Source organism: Passer montanus, unplaced genomic scaffold (genome assembly GCF_014805655.1).
Source record: "Passer montanus isolate IOZ18808 unplaced genomic scaffold, ASM1480565v1 scaffold150, whole genome shotgun sequence".
NCBI classification, from domain to species: Eukaryota; Metazoa; Chordata; class Aves; order Passeriformes; family Passeridae; genus Passer; species Passer montanus.
This window is the reverse complement of record NW_024362052.1, coordinates 149,682-171,144: the sequence shown is the minus strand read 5'-3', so window position 1 is coordinate 171,144 and position 21,463 is coordinate 149,682. Positions and strand designations below refer to the sequence as shown.

The window sequence follows — 21,463 nt, the reverse complement described above, 5'->3', positions numbered from 1 at the left end:
ATTCACTTACACACTCCGAAGCAGTGATGGTTAACGAGCTGGACATGAAAGACTGGCCTTCATTCAAACTCACCAAAACTTCCAGGGTTCTGCCAAGAGACAAAGAAGAAACATGAGCAGCCATGGAAGAGCCAAGAAAGGCTCTTGTACCTACAGCCTCTGCTCCACAGGGAGTGTGCTCAGAGGGGAAATGGAAGCCTGTGCTTATGCCTCTTTGGGAATAAGTTTGGTCTCCTTGACAAAGAGCTGTCCAAGTAGAGAATACCCCTTCCCCATTCCACAGAGCAGAAAATACTCCCAAAAGTTTTCTGTAAAATAAATTGAAGTTCAGCTGTAAAAGTAGCATTGTTTTGTCTGTTCCATAACCATCTCCTTAGTCACACACAGACATTATGGTTAAAGATGTCGGATAATTATAAATGGTCAGGACTTGCTATAAATAGCCCCGAACACTGCACACAAATAGTATGTGGTTTACATTTTACAAATTAACCCTACAAGAAAACAACACATGGTGGATGTTAAACAGAATAAGACTCCTCAGCTTCTCTGGCTTGGATTCCCAGGATTCAGACAGTTTATGTTATGCATAGATGTAATTAAATAAAAATGTAGATATCCATGAACTAAAACGATTAATCATTTACACCGTTGTTACATGTCATGAGTTTCTATTCTGGCACAAACACTGCAGTCAATATGGAGTTCAAAGCTATTTTAGTTAATTTGGCTCATTTCTTCTTCAGTTTTAGCAAAAATGAAGTGAGTTGCTTCCACTAAACTCATTTTTAAATGATCTCTGTTCTGAATAATTGATCCAACAGAAAGAATAACTCTAATTTCCTTCTAATTGGAATTCACTGGAATAAGTGAATCAGAACCAATAAAAAAACCAAATCTATTTGATTCCCTTGCAGAGCAATAAATCAAACCACAGTGAAACTCTGGTCAATGATGACTTTTTTTAAGATGTGGTGCTTTTTATTATTTTTCATTCCTATGGCTTGTTTTGGCATTGTAATCAGGAGTGCTGGGGGAAATTCCAGCATGGAGATTGTGCTCAGGTTTGGCCAAACACTCCTGGAACTTCAGGGCAGGAGGGTTTCCTGCCTCCTCTGGGGGAGAGGAGGACCCCCAGGCTGAGCTGCTCACACACTCCTGCAGCTGCCCCAGCAGCCCTGTGTGCCCTGGCAGCCCTCTGAATCCTGCCTGGAATGCCACTAGTGAAGAATGAGGCTGTTTTAGTAGATGGTCTTTGCTAGCAAATGGAGCAACACAGGGACACGAAACACACCTTGATAAAACATGTAAGCCACACTAAAGCAAAGGATCATTCCCTGGCATCCTGGGGACCTTGACATGTCCTTGAGCTCACTGGGTTGTGTGACACTTCTGTGTAACACAGGGATTCCCCAGCGGGCTGGAGCCCACTGTTCACCTCGCTGTTTGCAACACAGTAACCGTGCCCAGCTGTAATAGGCACCACTGGGACTGCACTGCCCAGCCCCGGTGCCCTGTGCCACGCTGTGCCCGCAGCTCTGCGGCCCTGCTCCCGCTGTGGGCACGCTGACAGATCCCAGGGAGCAGGCTCACTGAGCAATCAGCTCCAGCATGGACACGCTGCAGGACGGCAGCCCTGATACACCACTGCAGGGATGAGCCACTGGAGATGTCACTGGAGCTGATCATACCCGCTCCGTTCTGGGAGCCACAGAGTGAACTCACACAGATAATTACCTCATCTTCAAAAGGATGAACCTGTCAACACACAAAAGCACTCCTTCCCTGAGACTGTCATGGCTCTTGGGGATACCCAGTACGTCCTTTCATTTCTTGAGCAGCCACCTGTTTGCTGGCTGTGGGTACTTGTGATTCGTACAAACATTGCCCCTTAAACCGGAGTCCCAGAAAGAGGTGTCCTGTTTCTGCTACTCCTTCACACACAGCTCAGGACAGACGCGTACACAAACACACCCCAGTGTTTACCAGCAACTGGCCACGTGTGTGAGGCTTTCAGCTCCGCATTCTGCCGAAACTGAAAATATTCTGAGATGAAAATGACAAGCGGCAGCAATCCCATTTCTCGGGCCCCTGCATTTCCCACTGGTGACTGTCACTGCTGTGCGAGGGCCGAGTCCCTCCAGTGGAGCTCAGAACAGTCCAGTCAAGAGACATTCCTGTCCCTGCAGCCAGGGACACAGCCCTTGGGCACAGCCCCGGTTCACCAGAGAAGGGTGAGGCTGTACTAGTTTTGTACCAGCACAGATCCCAGCTGAGGGCTGAGCTCTGGAACACTGCCCAGAGTGGGATATCTCCTCAGGGCTCCTCAAATAAACCCCCTCAAGAGTTGGGCAGTGTTGTTGCTGCAGCCCCCCGCAGCACCATCCTGCAGCCTGGCACCTGGAACACGCAGAGCTGAGCAGCTCCTCCCCGTGCAGCTGGACACACAGGGCCGCAGGGCCAGGCTCCAGGGAAAGGCAGGGGAGCCCTGCTCACACTTCCTCACAAACCCAGCAGTGCCCACAGACAGTGGCTTTCCAGGACTTTGAGGCAGGATGCTCATTCCCATCCTCTGCTCCCTCCTGACACCACACCTGAGGGAGGTGGAATCAGAGAGCTGGCACAGCAGCACAAACCCCACGGCTCTGCCTCCACCTCAGCCCTAACATGTGCACCTGTACAGCCTGTACTTCAAACCTGCCTCACTGTACTAGGGAAAACTGCCTTTCATTTACAGTTCACGGCCCTTCCTCCATGTGGAAGGGATTTTCCTATCCTTTGTCTGTGCAATATCACTTTTTGGATGGGAACCAATCCTGGAAAACTTAAGTCTGAAAAGAGCTTTTTAAAAATGTTCTGATTTCTGACCAAAGGTAACCACAAGACTCTTGTGACTTGAAGCTGCGTCGGTCCTGGCCCACTGCCCATGCTAATACACAACTTACCCAAAAATGTAACTTGAGGAGACCAAACAGTTGCAATTCCTTCCCTCATGCCCACTGCTGGTTTATTGTGACAGCAGAGGGATGTGGCCCAGCGCCATATGTCCCTGCAGCTCTGGTCTAAAGCCTCCCATTCCCTGTGAAATACAGCTGACGTTTCCATCCACGGTAACCTATTTGCAAAGTATTCATTTGCTCCTTACTTTATGGGAAGCTACTAAAAGACTGCCATTTTATGACCCATTAAAAGAGATGAAAAAATTAAATACAATTGTGAAAGACATTTGCTGGAAGTAATAAATAATTTACCTCCAATTTTCACGCACTGAAAATGAAACTGGCAACTGCTCAAAAAGTTACTAAAATTACGGTGACAAAGGTAGTTCAGAATCAAATGCCTGCACTCAAACAGCAAAAATGCTGTACACAGGAGGAAGGCAAAAAATAGTTCTGTGTATTTTAAGGGCACTTTCCCTTCCAACACTGCCTTCATGAAATAAATGGATAGCTTTATAATACGGGCTCCATCTGATCAACCTCACTCTGATGTCTTTGGGCACTGCTTGCTGGGGTGCAATTAACATTTACCCCTCTGTTCTCTCTGACCCAAGCACAGAGGACTCACTCCCTGGGCTCTGCTAACAAACACTCCTGGACCACAAAGATGGCTCTGCATCCAGGGACTCATCCCTGCCTCAGGAGGGGGCAACACACCCAGGAAGGGATTTCCCGTGTGGGCTTCTGGGTGTGGTGCTCTTCACAGACCCACAGCCCCAGCTGCACAAGGACAGGGACAGCTCTCCTGGAGCAGGGTTCCAGCCCTGCCTGTCCTGTTTGGTGCAGTGCCACTATGCCACAGGCCAGCTGTGCCTGGGGAGCCCCGGGACCATTCACTCAGTGGGAACTGTGCTGGGGACAGGACATGGGACAGTTAGAAGTGGTCAGAGGTGTCTTCCTCCCATCAGCCACGCAGGCATAAAAAGGAGCACTCTTTTCCTGAGAACAGCGAGACCTGCTCATCCTGGAATTCATTATGGTGTTTGGGGATTCTGGTAAAGAATTAGTACAAACTTGTTCCCCTGCCCTTCTTGGTGTAGCTTAGCACTGATAGAAATTCACATGATGGCTCTTTAGGACTCCCTGTTGTTACCTCGGAACCCTCTAGCTTTTCCAGCCACATGTCCAATATGCTGTCTGTCTGGGCTTGACTTTCCAAGGAACAGGACACAAACTTTCACTGCTGGGAACTCCTAGGGAATGTGAGAGAATTCACGCACTGTGGGGGAAGCCAGTAAGGAACTACTCTGATCTTGTGGAATCATGGGAACCCGCAGTAGCAGGGTATGAGAAGTCATCATTCTGTTAAAGCAGGCTATTAATTCAGCTCAGGATCCTATGGCCACTGCACGATGTGCAGCACTTAGTTCTGCTCACGCAGTCCTCGCTAATGCTCTGGGAACACTGTGTGCCCTAGGAGGGACATGAAGGACTGCACCAGAAATTACTACTGATCTTAACACCACGTCCATATAGCTGAGGGGCCTGTTAGCCTGTACAATTCATTGAGGATATTTCCATCTGTGAATAGGTCCCATCATATCCTAATTGTGTCAGACTAAATGTATTTCTAAAATATTTTCAGAAATTAATATTTATGACAGACATTAAGCCTACTCCAGCCATATTTCTGGCTTCCCCCCACCTGAGTTGATTTCTCTGGCTATTTTGGAGGGAGCAGGTTGTCCCATTGAGCACCAGACACATGAGAACCATGTCCCATGGGACCACCAGACACTGGGAACCATACTGTCTTTTATTTATGTTGGAATAAAACGTTGTGTAGGGAAATACACTCTAACTCTAATGTTTAATGTGCCTACATTAAACACTTCACCTCAGTGAGTTTGCAACAGGAAGAATCGGTGCAGGTGGAGCAGTTCTGACCCCTTTGGGCACAGGGAAGCCCGGCTGTTTGCAATGAGGGTAATGCCAATATCCTGCCCAGGTCTGGACTGGCCAGGGCACAGCAGCAGTGGGGGGGTATTGCCTTCACCTGAGCACCCTGAGGGGCTCTGCAATGGTGAAAACAACAGTGAACAGGTGAAAACAGCCTGACCTGCAGCTAGCATCCTACCAATTGCTGAGCAGCAGGAAGTCAAAAGGGAGAAACAGAGGGTGCTTCCTCTTTGGCTGGTGCTGGAAATGGCTGCATCTCCTACATCAGAGAGTTGCTGGCAAGGCTGGAAGAGGACTGAGCAGCTGAGAGAGCCCAGAGTTCATCCTGGGGGCTGGGATCTCCTGCAGCAGCAGCAGGCTACCTGCTTGCCTCCATTTGATGCATCTCAAAGGACAGCTGGCCTCTGAGAGGTAACTGGGCTCTTTGTGCTTTTGCCTTTTCACGCTAGTGAGCGGTGTTATGTGGAATGGGAAATATTTTAGTCAACATCCTGCCTCTTAACTTGCTAGTCTTACCGAATTCTCATTTTAATTGGTCCCCTTGTCTCTGAACAATGTTTTTTTCCAAGTGATATGTAGTCACCATGCAGGTTTCAGACTGAGGATGAGGCCTGGCAAATTGGTCCTTTAACCCACACTTGCATGCTGACACCAGCTGCCAAGCTCTCGAGTGGCTCAGCACTCAGCACAAGCACTGCCCCATACATTAGTGAGTAATTCAGCTCTGTGGCCAAATGACACCCCTGTCTGCATTGCCACAAGGCTCTGCTAAGGCTACTTAGTGAACAGCACTACAGAAAGAGATCAGTGTCACTTAGAGAGAGAACAGAAATGCTCAACACAGCCACAGCATATTAATCCTTTCTTGAGTGACCCTGAAAGACATGTGAGACTGAGCTGCAGCTTGCAAACACTCTGTCTGCCTTTGCTGACAACAGCTTTTCTAAATTTTTACCTTTCTCAGCAGAGGAAGAAAAAGTGACAAAACAAAAATAACAGTAGTAAAGGTAGCCATAGTAAGCAACAGCTCTCCTCCCTCTGGTTTTCAGCTATTCACCTCCATGTTATCAGAAAACTCGCATAATTTCCACACACCTTTCTCAGCACCCATTCAGACAGGCAAAGGGGTGTCTTGCACAATTCCATGACCCGGACCAAGTTCTGGGCTTGTCTGACTAAACAGGTGTGTGTGTGTGTGCCTGTGTGCACTGGAAATCACAGGGATTTGTGTACTTCGGTATTTGTGGGCAGCTTCTGTGGGAGAAACACCTCGGGGGGTTGTCAGGGGCATCTTTTAAGTGTGAGTTTGGACTTTGTGGTAAGATAGACTGTCTCAGGTTACTGCTGTTGTCTGTTTGTCCATCTGGTAGAGCACGGTGAGCCAAAGATGAAGTGTAACCTGCAGGTGGTGCCTGAGGTACCAAGTAACCCGATGTTGCAGAGGGGTGTCAGGTGAGCACCCAGAGAGTTCCAGAGCTGGGTGTGTGTGAGGGCAGTGGGACTGCTGGATGAATCCAGCTGTGAGAGGTGTGGCTGAGCTGTTCTGGGCCAGCAAGGTGTGGCACTGGCTGCTAGGTCAGGTGTAATTACGAGCTCGTGGCCTGCTTGCTTTTGAGGCTTGCAGTGTTAGAGGGAGGTACAACTGTGCCATGCTAACATGAGGCACTGACTTGGTGTGGGAATGTCAGTGTGTCAGCCCGAGCACTCGAGTGTGTCCTCTGAGAGCACTAATGCTGCTGGATCGGCTCGCATGCTATTCAGATATTTATTTTGTGTTTGCTTGAAGAATCAGGCCAATGTTTTTGAAAGCACATTTAACTATACCATATGCCTACTTAAATCATCCCTATCAAACAAGTTGTGGGTTGCTGCTCTGGTTCATTCTGTTCTGTTTTCCCTCCCTTCCCAATGTGTTTATGGGTATTTATCCAATTTGCTCTGTTCCTCGTGCCAAATGGCAGGTCTGAGATCCCAGCCAGGCAGGGGCAGCTGTGCTATTGTTGGTGTCTGACAAAACAGAGGTCATGGGCTGGGCCTGCAGCTCTGGCTCTAATGACAGCTTGTGTGGGACAATATGGGGCAGTTACAGTGTAAGGAGGATTCATGTGCCCTCAGAACTAGGAATAAGCCTTAACTTGCCCCTTGGTAACTCAGAACTTAAGTCTCACTTTTAAAACGTAATTTCTGGCAAACTAGCCTCTTGCAAAATATTCTGCTGTTTGTTTATTTCATTGCTGTAACTCCTTCCTCTGTCTGGAAAACACCCAAGTTTAAACAGCCCCACCACAAAAAGCCAAGACCTGAAAAACCAGGCAAAAGCCAAGGTGGAAGAAAGGGTCTTTCCTGCATGGAGCTCATCCTAGCTATTCTCACCTCTAAGACTGATGAGAGTTATGAGCTCTGCCACCCTAGGAAGTAACTGCCCATAGAAAGGAGTAGGCTTTTGTCCTCCACAGGAGGACTCTTCCCTCCCTGGAAGGTTGTTCCAAGTCCAGCCTAGCATTCCAGGCAGCGACACAGCAAGGCGTGATCATTCCCAATACGTGCTGTTCAGCAAGAGATCAATCTGCAGGGCTAGGCAATGCTGAGCTCTGCTCCTTGGGTGGCCTGACATTTTATCCCCTTTTCCTGCTGCCTTCCAGCCCAGAAGGCAGGAGCCTCTAAGCTATTGAGAAGGGTGTTCCTTGGAGCTGCACGCCAGCTCTGAGGCACCAGAGCAGGCTGCAGTGGCTGGGCAGCTGAGGAGAGGAGGCACAAGTCCCTGGGGCCGCTCGGGGAGCGCGCAGCTGCTGCGAGGCTGCCTGGCTCCAGCTGCGGCACTGCCGTGCTGCTCAGCATGGAAAAGGGAGCGCTGGGGAAACTGCACATCTGTCACCCACACACAGCCACAACCTCCACTCAGGGCAGCACCAGATGTGTTTATTTGAGGCATGTACTAACTAGCTACTTAATGGCTTAGAATTATTAGCCACAAGTTAATTAGGCAAACATATTCACCATCAGTCACCTTACAAAGCATCACTTCTTCAACATTGCTTTTACCTCCTGACTGCCTTTATCAAGCACAGGAAACAGAAGGGGAAAACTACAAATTCCACAGAGGAGCTGCAGCAAGAAATAAATTTGTGAAAGGGGTTCACATGGTCCTAATGAATGCTGGAGTGCACAGGTAATGCCTCAGCTGAGCACCTAGCCATGCTGCCAGCACAGTGGCACAGGGGAAAAAGCAAAGAGACTTGAGGCTGCAGCTGATGGGGAAGAAAAGAGAAGTAACAGTGGAAAAAATTATTTCTTGGTATAGTTAAATCAAATGTGCAAAGACTGGCTTCCCTGCTACTGCATGTACTGGGTATGTGCCTGGAGGTGCAAGCACTTGCTTGGCATCCTGCCTGCACCATGAATTTGGGACCAGCACTGTCCCAAGGGAATGGGCTATGGTTCCCCGGAATACAAGACACAAAAGCAGCTGGTCAGTTCCTGGCTCCCAGGTCACAGGCAGCAGTGAATGAAGTCAAGGCAGAAGAGGATCTACCTTTGGGTAGCGGGAACAGTCATGATCCCTGGATAGGAGCCTGCACTATGACAAACACTCCATAGAGCACCTTCCAGCTGCTCTCCAAAGGGACAGCTGTCTAGAAACCCAGTGAGGTAATCTGAAGGATGGAGCCCACAATCCATTCACCTCCGTGTCTGTTTGTTTTCATGTGTCCATACTCTTCCCCTTACAGCTGGTGCTGGTATTAATAAAAATGACACTTAGAAAATGGAAAGCAAGATTCAAGGTACCCCTGTTCCACTGCCATGGAAACATGTTGCACCTAGAAACCCTAGAGCCCCTAGAGCTGAATGTGAGGCATGTGATGGGTAACAGATTGCCTCCTGCATTGCTGTGTGCTTTGTGCCAAGTGAGCCGCCCCAGACTCCATCAGCTCCTTGGAAGCTGCAGGTAACCAAGAATTTGGCAATACCGTAGTCACTTTCCTTCCTACCACCCAGCAAATAATTCCTATTGCATCTTCACTCGTTAAGTGCCACCAGCTGTTTGTGTTGGACAGGATGTAGGAAGCCATAAATGGAAGCTGAAGACAGCAGTGTTTGAATAGAGGGCAAATAAGGTCACTAATAGCAGCAGTGTGGACTGTCCCACCTTGGCACGCAAGCTGCTCATCAAGCCGAGGTACCTGTGAGAGAAGTTTCACTTAGACTCAGGTTTAGGCTGGGATTTTCCTTTTTTGGCTCTGTTATTCCTTAAGATTCTGAGCCCAAGGAGAAGGACGCTGCGTTCTTCTGTCCTAGCAAAACCTGAGTTCAAGTGCAGGATGCACAAAGATGGAAGCTGGCCAGCACTGCAGCTGCATGAAAAAACAGCCTTCTGTAGTTCCCTGAACTATTTTAAGAACAATGACAATTCCTCAGCCTGTTGGTTCAGTTTGAATAATCCACTGCCTGGCCTACATCCATCCTTTCCTGCCTTAGAGGAGAGTCTGCACAAGACTGGATGTTTGCAGTAGGCACCGTCAGATCCAAAATGTTACTGCGATATTCTAGTGAGAAATGAGAGTTTAAATAGACTGAGATAAGTAGTAGTCACACAACTATTCAGTAGAAGCATTTCAGTAAAGCAATGTTTCCTTGCACTAGTTTGAACTGTAGTTACTGTCATCCACTCACCTAATAAAAGCAAATTTGTAAGTGTTCAGGCAGTGTAAGAAATGCTGTTTTCCCACTGGTGTTCCATGCAAGGCACAGGGAGTTTCACCAATGGCTCAACAGAGCAGAAGCCAGCTGCAGGTGAAGCCAAGCCTACAGACAGATTGTTCTGAATGCAAACGCACAGAACTTAGGCAGTGAGAGAGCAGAAGTGAAACTAGCAAGGAAACTAGCAGACTTGTAAAATAGCACTGTTTTTCCTGTACTAGTGTTCAGGGCCAGTGATCACTAGAAGTCTCTTGAAAGAGACAAGGGCTCTGATTGTCTTCCGAGGCACAATGGCAACAGAAATATGTACAGTAATGGAGACGTCACAGCCGCCTCTGGCTTGGTTTGATTCCCTCAAGCTGTGGCAGGACAACCAATCCAAGTCTCTGCTAAAAAAGGAAACTGATTTTCTCAAATATTCTGAGACCCTCAAAATGTGACTTTTAAATGGGCAGTGCAGCAGTATCAGAGTCCTGTTTACTAACCAGCTTGACTGTGTTGTTACACCTGCCATCACAGCGCATAGATGATCTCTCAAAGCAATTCAACCTGGGTTAGCCTCCTCACCTTCTTGCCAGGTGTATGTGTACTTTCCCTTTCTGCTTTATTTCAAATTCGTAACTTGTTTTATACGGCATGGGTTGCTTGTGTGAAAATTGTGAATAATTGTCAGCTGTTAGCTGATCAGGAGCCTTGTAAGTGGGCTGGGTTTGTAAGCAGACTAGGGAATTTTGCACTTTAGAAGCAGCATGACAAGAAGGGATTTTAAATGGCACAGACAGCACAGTCATGTTGTCACCCAATCTAAGGATGATACATCCATCTGCTACAGGGTACTGTGGAAAAGCAGACTGAAAAAAATGCTTGGTTTAATCTACAGCTGGCACTTGGGAAGCTCCAGACTCAATGCAGCCAACAGCTGGGAAGGAAGCAGAAACACACCATGGCCAAATTCCAGGAGAGCAGGGGCTCACCAACACAACATCCTGAATACTTTGGCATTTTATCTATTTCACACAGCATAGCATTGCTCTGCATGTGAAAACTGCTAATTCATCAGGCAACAAGAAGTGTCTCTGATTCGGAAAAGATATGATGAAACCTGTTACATGAGTCTTGACTGTTCACCCGGAAACTAAACTGTGGGTTTAAAAGTCACACAGCAAGGTAACTTAGGCTGCTTGTGTTCCCTTAATTCCACCCAAAAGAGCACTAGAAAAGAACAGAGCGGTTGTTGCTACATTAGTGACTAATATTAGCTCCACTACATGAGGAATTACTGGGAGATATCCAGCACTAGTCTAGGCTGTGCCAATGGGAAGTTAAGAGTTCAAGTACGTACATATCTTTCGTAGCTGTCAGTCTTCTGCACAGTAAACTGCTCAGCTCTGGGCCAGAGCTCCAACTCCTTCAATAGGATGTCAGGGAACTGTGTTTCACATGCTAACTTGGGAAAAGGTGTTTTTCTGCAATCCGACTGTATTGTGCTGAGGTGCAGTTCCACACTGCAATTCCAGGGTGGCAGCTGTCTCGTTCAGTACCACTCCACAGTGTAAGGGAAAATGCAACATGTGCAACTAACTTGCACAGCTTTAACCTTTACAAATATGTAGTGCACTTCACATGCCTTTGGCAGGACTGGCTGAGTATGTACTCTGGGACAAACTGTGTGTGGAAAAGCCTTTACAGCATCAGGTTTTAGGGAGCTTCATACTGGGACTGTGTGTAATGTATGCTTCATACTGGGAGTGTATGTAATTTGCTACTGCTCTTCTATTGTACAGTAAATGCACTAAAATACCTGGCTTGGGGAGGAGGGGTTTAAACCCAACTAACTGACATTGTCCTGACGACAAAATCAGTTCCCTTACAGCTGTGGTGGTGCTGACTGGTTTTAGCTGAGCCAGAAGCTGAAGAGCTGCTGCACTGTGGGATGCACAGGGATCTGACACCCTGCTGCACGTGGCACAAGATGCATTTGTCACACAGCCATGTGAAAAGCAACATCAGGAAACACATCAGTACTGAATCCCTCACCCTCCCTCTGCATGCAGCTCTGCTCGGTGCTTGTTGTCCCTGCCAGCCGTGACACAGCTCAGGAGGCAAACCCTCTGGCCCGAGCCGCCCCACTGGGGTCAAGCACTGAACGTTCTTCCTTCTTTCCAGCTTCCCTCCCCCAGCCTGCTGTTCAACACACAAACCAGATGTGCTTCTGGAGCTTTGCTCTCCATCTGACAGCACAACTGGGGCGGCTGATTGTTGCTCAAGTCAGAAATGTAACTACAGACCAGTCATCCATACATCGTGCTTACCTCTTCAGCTCCTGAACTGCCAAACATAAAGGCCAGTGCAGAACTGCTGTGCTTCCCACTGGATTAGCATTAGCCTCATGCCTAGTAAGTCTCTGGGAATAACTACTTGGTAAGCAGGCAGGAAGCCAACAGCCAAAGCCTTGGCCCTCCCACAGCACCCAGATCTGATGTGCAGTTTTCAGACTTCAGATTAGCTTAGGGTCTTCAGAAATGTGCACAGTGAAGTCCAAGTGATCATAAGGCCCTGAGGCACCTTTGAGTTGGACAGGAGGAGGGAAGGATTAGTTCTCCAAGGGCCAGAAGTAATGTGCAGCCCTGGCCGGTGACACTGAGAATAAGGCCAGAGCTGCAGTTTAGCCCCAGTGCTGGAGCTGTTAACTCACTGGATCAGGATGTGTGGAGCAGGGGTACATGTCCTGACACCTAATTTTAATAATAGCTTGTAAGTGTCAGTGATAATGTCATCTCTGTAACAGTGGGCCTGAAGAGGATCTGGATGAGAGCATGTTAAAACAGCTAATCTGCATAGAATTTACAACAAGCCAGATCTTTTCAGTATCTCATAAACTGGCTGAATATTCATTTTTAAGGCACTGTCCAAATGGGTTTGGTCACAGATGACTACTCAAAGTCCACTCCAAATCTGGCATATACACCAGGGAAATAACACAAGAAGGGGAGAAAAAATGCAACAACAAACCACCCTCCGTAAAAGCAACAAAATATTGCCTTCAGCCAAACCCCTCCCAGTTAATGTCAGCTATAATGGTGCCAAATTCCAGCAAAACATGGGCTGGCATTTGGTTCAGTACTTACTGGCCACTTTTGTACAGGATCGGTGCAGGGCAGAGCAAAAAATCAGATTGTACTGTTTTAGGCCTTTCATCTGAAAAACAAAAATCACATGAGCTTACTATGCTGTGCAGCTTAGGTGTGGAGCTGCCATGTGAACAGCCATGCTGCTGTGAGGTGCCTCCATTCCCATGCTCCCTACTGGTCTGTCCTGGCTGAAATTGGCAGCAAGGCAGGCCCAAGGTAAGAACACAGAGCCCCAGAGCTGGCTGTAAATGCCAGGTGAGCCCACGTTATAGTTATTGGAGCTACTCGAGTCAGCTCATGCTCTTCCAGAGAGAACACTTCCTAGAACTGACACTGTCTTTGTGGAGAGTGAGAACACTATTAGCAGTTTCCTGGTAGTTGGAAGATGAAGGTTTGTTTGTAGTTGGCTCCATCCCCGTGCATTGCATTGCAGGACTGTTTTATTAGCTGTGACTTGAGTGTGTTTTTCTCCAGTGTTTCCTCTGCTTTTGAGTCTGTGTGCTTTGCAAACCTCTTACGCTTAGAAAGCACCTATCTCTAGAGCACATGAAGCATTTATTTGTAGAGCCTTGTGTCCAGTACAGCATTTCTGTTCGGCAGATGTGAGGAGGGGAGGATGGAGCTTTTTTTGCCTCATGTGTCTGCTAAGCTGGGGAAAATTCAGTTTCTGTGTGCAGAACCATCAGCCTGAACTTCCCCACTGCAGGACTAATGATTTCTGTGCAAGGACTATTTCCTGACTGTGGGGTGAGAGCAGAAAGTGATCTGCCAGATCAACTTGGAGATGACTCTGTCCTGTATTTCAGGAACAGGCAGACAGACAAGCAGTTCAGGGGCAGCTGAAGGAGGAGCTGTTGGCATAAATGAGCTTTTCATATGTGCTATAATCTGCACTGACTGCTTGGCCTAGATTTGGGGCTAGTTGTGAGGTGGGGAAGAGGGATTAGCACATTGCCATATGTTTTTGTCTTAATGGTATGTTTCATAGATTATTTTTCTATCCCACAGCTCCATTTGGCAGGTTTCCTTTCTAGCATTTGGTAATGGTTCTTTATAAATGCAGAAGGAGAAAGATGCCAAATGCATCCTTTAAAAGCAGGGGAGCTGACACAGTGAGGGTGTGCTCAGAAGCTGGTCCCAAAGAGAGGCCAGGCTCTCAGTGAGGGGAACTCCAACACCAGCACATCCTCACCCAAGTGCCCTCACATACTGAGGGTTCTGCAGAGGGACTGCCAGTCTTCTGTAGAGGGGACTGCAATGACACGGGGAAGGTTGTCCTTCTCTTGGGACCATCTCCCTCCTCCTGCTACTGCTCCAAGCGCCCTCCCTGTCTTCCTGCTCATCCTGGCTCCACTGGCCCCCTCTAGGCATCCTCTGAAGCAGGCAGTCAGAATCCAGCAGAGAGCTGTGGACAATGACCCTGTGTACTGCAGGAGGGACCACTTGAAATGTCCTTGCTTTCTGCCTGTACTACTCCCCAGCCTCTCGCTGTTGTCCATTGCTGAAGACATGGACTGGGGGGGATGTAGAAGGCCCTGGCAAGACCCCATAGAGCAGATTGTGTTTTTATAATCAATACATCACTGTGCCATTCCCCTACCCTCATGTGCTTCAGCACACCCCTTTCTGAAGCCAAGAAAAAACAAGCAGCCCAGAGCTGTAGTTGGCAATTCTCACATCAGATGGTAGCAAGTGTTTGTGGGCAATGGGAAGCAGAGGTGACAATTGTAATGGAAACTGAAGGGAAATTTATACAAGCGGAATTGACTTACACAGGCTGCCTGCATCCAGAACTACTGGGTTATCCTGTTATTCTGCCAAATTATTGTAGGTATTTAACAGGCAGGAGAAACTGGCAGCCCACTCCAGTATATACAATCTCCAGGCTAAGGAAGAAACTGCACTGGAAACCCAAATTCAATTGTGTAGGAATTTAAGACAGGCTAATACAGAAATCAGACACTAGGCAGGGAGAAAATCAGTTGTACTTTTTCCTTGAACTTCTTTTTTGGTTTTTTTTTTTCCAGTCTAGCTGGCTTCTGTGGAATTCTGTTTAGATCTAGAAGTTGGATGTACTTACCCTAGCCATCCATTTGAGCTTCTGGATAGAAAAAGCAAACTCACATATGAGCTAGAGGAAAGTGCCAGTACAAGGTGTCATGGTCACAATCTGAAACAGAATCGCTTTGTGCAGTAAACCCTGATGCTGGGCAGACAGAGCTCATGGACCATGACAAATAGACCACTGCTCTGACCTGGCCTTTTTCTATGCAGGAGGAGGACTGACCTGCCCCTGAAACCCACAGCACACCTGGCACACCACCCAAGACTGGCAGAGACCTTGCAAAAAACAAGGTAAGTGCCTCTGGGAATTGCAGTGAGATGTCTTGGCCAGGATTATCGTGCAGAAAGGGACCTCAGTCAGTACACTGCAGCCACGGGTTGGTTCATCAGCAAACATCTGCTTGCCCAAACGTCAGGAGCCAAACAGTTCTCACTATGCTAATGCCCACAGCGAGGGGGCTGCCAACACTGCTCACAGCTCAAGGCACCTGCTAGCAAACTGAAACCACTGAGCAGAGTGTGAAACAACTTTCCTCCCTTTACTAATCCTCCAAGCTTTCCTCCTTTTCGCTATTTTTCTCTCTGAATTTTCATGAGCTGAGGTAACTACAGGGCTACGCAGGCAGATGTCCACACTTACGGATTGTCGTTCCGTTCACTTGATAGGTACAAGTCACACTGTCGTTTCTCCCACCAAGGGTTAAGCCACTTCCTCTGAGGACAACCTGGAACTCCTCTGGAGGGGAAAGCAAATACACAAAATCACCAAACTGCAGTAAGTTACATTAGACCACAGCAATCTCATTTAGTCTACAATAAACAAAGCACAACATAGTAATGCTTAGTGAGATCTCCTTTTTTCCTGAACCCTGGTACCGAATTCTCCTTATAAATCAGCAAAGGTAAGATTTGTTCACAAATCTTTCTTGAGACAGCCCTCTGAAATTTAGGCTATCAGTATGATCCGGGGCTCAGCTGCAGTAAGACACAGTTTGTCAGTGAATGAGAAATGAGAAACAGGGGATTCAGAACAAGAATCCCCAAACCCAGGGGATTGGGGATTCTTGTTCTGTTCAGGCTCACTTGAAGTACCAGATGAAGAAAACATTTCTCTTTAGTACTATTTCTCTGCAAGCTGCCTAAGGGCCACGCTATCTGTGAGCTGTGCAGAGGAGGAGTGAAAACCATTTTTTTTTATCAGGGGCACTGACTTCATCCAGAGCATCCACATTTTCACAAAAATATCCAAGTAACGTTTTGCAACTACCTTCTTTTGATTGCTCTCCAACTATTTGTGGATTATGAAGCTCAGAAAGAAGACAAGGCCTTAAAATTTTGTGCAACTCTTCTATTTCATTAATATATTTCTCTTGCTGCCCAAAAATGCAGTCATGTGCTTTGTTCTCACACTCCACAGATTTTGGGGCAGATCTGACACAAGTGCAGAGCACACTCAGGGGAGAGGGGCAGGTAAATGCTCTCCAACTTCCACGTGCACTACCCAAGCTATGGAGCAGGCCCTGGTGGTCAGCTCCCCTGAGGAGAACAAGAAGGCAACAGAGAAATCTCATGTTTCTCTAACTTCTTGTGGACTTAAGTTAGAGATGCTTTATTCTAGAGACATGCAGTTTTCCTTTGGATAAAACAGGGGGAAACCACAGTTCTACGATAATTGTATAGTATTTAAAAATTATAAAACTTTACCTCCTACACAGACACTGGATGGCTCCAAATATAAAATCTCAGTGCACGATTTTTTCAAAACCTATTGGAAAGGAAGAAATAATCACAAATACGTTTCATAGCACTATTTCAAAGAGCAATCTAAGTTTCAAACAAATGCTTTTCCCTAGAATGCACATACAGCTACAGGTTTGGTTTGCTAAGTCTGACTTTGTAGGACACTGCCTTGAGCATGTGCAGCTCCTGCACAGTCAAGTCTAGGAGTTCCTAAGGCTTAGATTAGTTTGTTAAATTCCAGAGAGCCTTTAAAATATAATGATGTCCAGATCCCTAACCTGATTTTCCATGAATCCCAATCCTAATGTTTAAGCCAAGAATTAATCATAAGGAGCCTGATCCAAAACCTAACCCAGTCAAAAGCAGTCCTCCAACAATGAAGCCTGGTCAAGCCAAGCACACAATAGTCATTGCCAGTGCTGGCACCTTGCCCTGCGCAGAGAGGCACAGCGACAGCGGCGCTCCTGACCGCACTGCCTGCCGCTGCACAGGGATCTCACTTCTGCTCTCCTGTTCTGAGTGGTATTTTAGCAGGCATTCGTAAACATTCCATGGCATCGGTTCAGGTCCCTGCGATCACGTGCACAGCAGAGAGTCCTGTTACTGTCCCCTCTCTAGCTCCACTTGCCAGGTGTATGCCTGCTGCTGAGCTGCCCTGACTTCCTAGCTATGTCTCTCTTAACTCCTGCCTTCTGCTCAGTAGGATTCCTTGCACTCTGTTGGTGTTTCCCAGTGGTTCATGTTGCTACACATCCAGGCCCAGCAGAAACAATCATGTAGGCACTGATTTGACAAGAAGCATGCCAAGCTCCAAGAAAGAGTGCACCTTGCCTCACTGAACACTTCCAATATTGCCTCTCTCCCCACAAACTGTTGTGCACGCATTGATTTTTTAGTGCTTTAAAACCCGTGTTAAATATTAAGTGGTATTTTAAAAAATGGAGACGTCGCAGGCGCGTGCATTTGGATGAGACACAGCAACAGAGATCTTAGGAAAGAATGTAGCCCGGAGTTCAGTGCAAGCCAAGCAGTTCGTATTAGCCAAGGATCTTGCTTCCAAAAAAGGGCTTCAGCCTTTATTGCAGTGTGGAGAGAAGTTATCCATGGCTGGTTTGGGGGCTGGGGAATATTTTGTATAGCATTTTATTCCTTTGCTGCAAAAGCATGTTCAGTTGTTTTCACTGAAGAATCAGACAAATAGCTCAAGTGAAGCTGAGACTAGAGGCCAGCTTTATGTGAAGCACAGATCCAGCAGGCAGCACAGAATTCAGTAATTTTGTTTTTAGAGGGGGAACCTTCCAAGCCCTGTCCTGGCCCCATTTGCCCAGTGTCTGAGGAAGGGTCAATGGTATGCCTGGAGGCTGGGGACAGGAGAAGACAGTCTGGGACAGGACCTGACTTCCCTTGCAAAGCAGTAGTTCTCTAGTTTCATTACATCCCAGGGTGAATTTTCTAACACTGTGCTTCCAAATGCAATATAAATCAGGAAAATCCTACCTGGATATATTTAACTACCTTTGAATTTAAGAACAAACTGGGAGGGGCAGACACAACAACCCCAACTGAGCTGAAATACAGTGTAGATAAAATGATCACAAATCATGAACAAAACCAAATTTCAATAGAGGTCAGAATACACTGATCTCCTGCATGGAATCCATTTTCATGCATGCTCTTGGCTAAAGCAGAAAATACCAGATGCTAGTACTGCTCCTAGAAATAATTGCTTTGACAATAATTTTTCATAATTTTTATTACTGCCATCCTTTGCTTAGCTTAAGTGAGCTGCACTGTTTAGAGACTTCTCTTTGCAAGGGTGGTGGCCTAATTCTACCATTCCCCCCCCTGCAAACAAAGCTTATATTGGGGTGAAAAAAACCTCTGAAACTACTAAAATTTGGGTTTGTAAGTTTGTCTGGTTGTTTTCTATCCTTCAAAAAGCCTCTTGATAGTCCACATGTGAGGGGAAATAAAAAAGGATAATGGTAGAGAAATGTGCCTGTTCCCCAGAAGCTCCTCTCCTCAAGGATCAAGTTTGCTTAAAAAGCAGACATCAAACCCCATCAAGGACTAACTGGATTCAGGTGGAGCCCATCAGAAGCACACAAATCTAGTTCTTTGCTTAACCTCTGCTTAGGTTCTGGGTTCTCCTTAGCAGTCCCTCTCAACAACACTGAAACATTGCTCAGAACTGAGTTTCCCCAGAGTTAAACGGAAGCCATCACACTCTGTACAGGGTCCAAGCTGTCCTGAGCACCAGCCCTGTGTACGGTTTGGCTCACAAGGATTCTGCCCACCACCACGGGAAACTGAGAATATTTTCAATACAGCAATTGCCGCACCTGCTTTCTTGTGTGGGGGAAATGAACGTATTTGCATGTCTTAGAAGAAGTTACAGAAACTTGACACCTCTCATTGTTCCCACTCACTCTTTCCTATCTGTTTTCCCTTTCCATACAAGCTATTCCTTTCAGCCAGCACAGAGCACTCTAGCACTCCAATAGGAAGTTCTTTCCCCCTGGGGAGAAATTACGTGAAGGCATCTTACCCGTTTTTCCTTATGATCCATGTGCATTATTTAACATGCCCTCACACCCCTGTCCTTTAGAATTTAAAACTGACTTTAAACTATCCTGCTGTGGAAACCTGGGCTACAAAGTCAGCAAGACCAAAACAAACTCCACAAAAATCTATACAGTGCTCCCTCTTTTCCAGTTCAGGATAATCCAAGACGCTGCAAAGTCATTATTTAGAAACCTACTGCCCACAATAAAAGTTGAAATAATAACTCTATATGGCCATCCTTGGACAGGATAGTTAAGCACTCTGCTGACATAAAAATAAATTCAAATTTATAAGACAAATTGCCATATTTTAACAACATGCAAGGAGAGATTCTGAGAACTGATGTCATCCACTTTGTCTCCAGAGGTCCACACCAAATATAGGACTCCGCTCCCAGGCTCACAAAGGCTTTTCTCTCATTCCCTGCCCTCCCCCTCCTCCCAGTGCTGGCTTTACCAGAGAGAACCAATTCCCCACAAACCCAAGAGCAAAATAGAGCAGAAACCTGCCAGCCTTTGACCTGCTGTCTTGCAGCTTCAGTGGTGGAGAGCTGTGGTAAGACTAGAGGGAGTTCTTCGCCTTCTGAGGCGACCTGTGCAGTGCAGGAGCGGTGCCAGCTGCGGCAGAGTCCATCAGGTAAAGCTCACAGCTGTGAGCTTGCTAGCAAAGGTGTGGCTGCTGGGACAGGAGGGGCAGTGGAGTTCTGAGGCAGTCTCTTGGACAGTACAAAAATGAGACATAGAATCCATGCCCCAAACATCCACTCGTTCAACAGCAGCACAACAGACCGCATAGGAAATGGTTCTGTAGCTTCTCCACGTTCAGGACTTGTTACATTGCTGCCATACAGCGTGAGCAGCAGCAAGCAAGGATGTTATGTTTTAAACCCTGGGGCTTTTTAGGGCCAGTTCTTAGAGCAGCCAACACAAGAACAAGTGGCACAAATGCAGCTTGTGCTCCACGCTGACTCTGCTGCCGGGCAGGGATGGATGCACACAGGGCAGCCTCCCACCCCTTCAGTGAAATCCCTTCTTATGGCTCTTGAGTGGACCCTGTGCAGTTTCTATAGCATCTCTCAGTAAAGCAATTTGATAATTTCAGGACACTTCTGAGAGCAGAAGGTACCATAAGAGAGGCATCCAAGACACCCAGGAGCACTCACAAGCCAACTCACCCTTAATGCAAACTCACTGGCACACCTCAGGTCCTACCGGCCCAAACAAGCTTTTATTTGCTGAAAGGGTTGCCTGTCAATCAGCTGCTGGGCTGCCCAGCTCCTTTGAGAACACCACAACCATACCAACTGGGGCTGTAGAGCTTTAAACCACCCGTCTCCAGGTTATTTCAGTGGCTTACAAGTAAGCACACGTAAGCCTTTCTAAAACAGTTGTAGGAAGTTCATTTATCCAGGTCCATTTACCCATTACCAAAAGCTTTATCAGCTTTTCCATGTGGCCTCACTATTCACCTAGTGCATTTTTCCTAGACTTTCCTGATTGTTAAGGAGTACTTAAAATCCACATCCGTCCTACATGCTTCCCACTAGAAGGTTCCTGAAGGCTCACAGAAGCTTCAGTTCACCATTTTTAAAGCAGTGGACTCCCATTTTTGTCATTACTAACACATTTCCTCCCACCAGAGCTGTTGGAGCAACACTGCCTGTTTCTGACCTGCAGGTGTCTGAACTGACTGCACACTGGGATGTTGTCAGCCCCAAGCTGCAGAAACAACCCACACCCAAATTCTGACATCAGCACTGAAAGGGCAGATGTCCCTGCAGCACGCTGCACAAAGACAGCCAACTAACAGGCTGACATCAAGCTCCCCACTGCTCATGGTCTCTGCAAACTCCACCTCTGTTTATCAATTCTGCCTTGCCAGAGATCTTCCCCCTGCTTTGTGCAACATTTCTTCTTGTGGAAAATGTGCTTTGTGGATCTTCCAGGACCTCTATAGCCTGTCACAGACCAGGCCTGGCTCTCCTGGACTTTTTTTTTCAACCTCACTGCTGTCTCTTATAAGTTCTCAGTGTTTAACCCCAAAGCAGGATGGCTCCTGCAGTTTTTCAGTATTTAGCCTGCCATTCCCTCAGCACATGCTGTGGAACAGAGCTGTACCAGGCAGCACAGTGCTACACAAACAACTTTCCCTTCCAAGACTCTAATGAAGGTTGTGTTCCATGTAATTGTGAGAACAATGCACTAGTAATAAGCCATGAGCAGCCCAACCGTACAGAGACAATTAGCAAAATACGCTAAGTGTCAATTTGTCTTGCAACCTCACTCATTTTCTCTTAGCCCCAATTGCAGTTCAAAAGTTTTTGGCAGCAGGCAGCACCATAAATCATAACTTGCCTGGCATCTGTTC

General features: G+C 47.1%; 1 protein-coding gene and 1 long non-coding RNA gene across 2 annotated transcripts in view; one reads left to right on the top strand and one right to left on the bottom strand.

The window, feature by feature from the left end:
* ANTXR2 (ANTXR cell adhesion molecule 2) overlaps window positions 1-21,463 on the bottom strand; it is a 77,791-nt gene that overhangs the window by 36,949 nt on the left and 19,379 nt on the right. The window contains exons 8-11 of the mRNA XM_039701906.1: window positions 16,496-16,556; window positions 15,432-15,527; window positions 12,725-12,794; window positions 11-89 (exon numbers count right to left, since the gene is read on the bottom strand). Of these exons, the coding sequence (XP_039557840.1) occupies window positions 11-89; window positions 12,725-12,794; window positions 15,432-15,527; window positions 16,496-16,556 (306 nt within the window). The remainder of the gene's footprint in view (window positions 1-10; window positions 90-12,724; window positions 12,795-15,431; window positions 15,528-16,495; window positions 16,557-21,463) is intronic.
* Window positions 5,189-20,892, top strand: LOC120498789. Its single transcript, XR_005626745.1, has 3 exons — window positions 5,189-5,309; window positions 15,002-15,082; window positions 20,773-20,892. It is a non-coding gene; the product is annotated as an uncharacterized LOC120498789 (long non-coding RNA).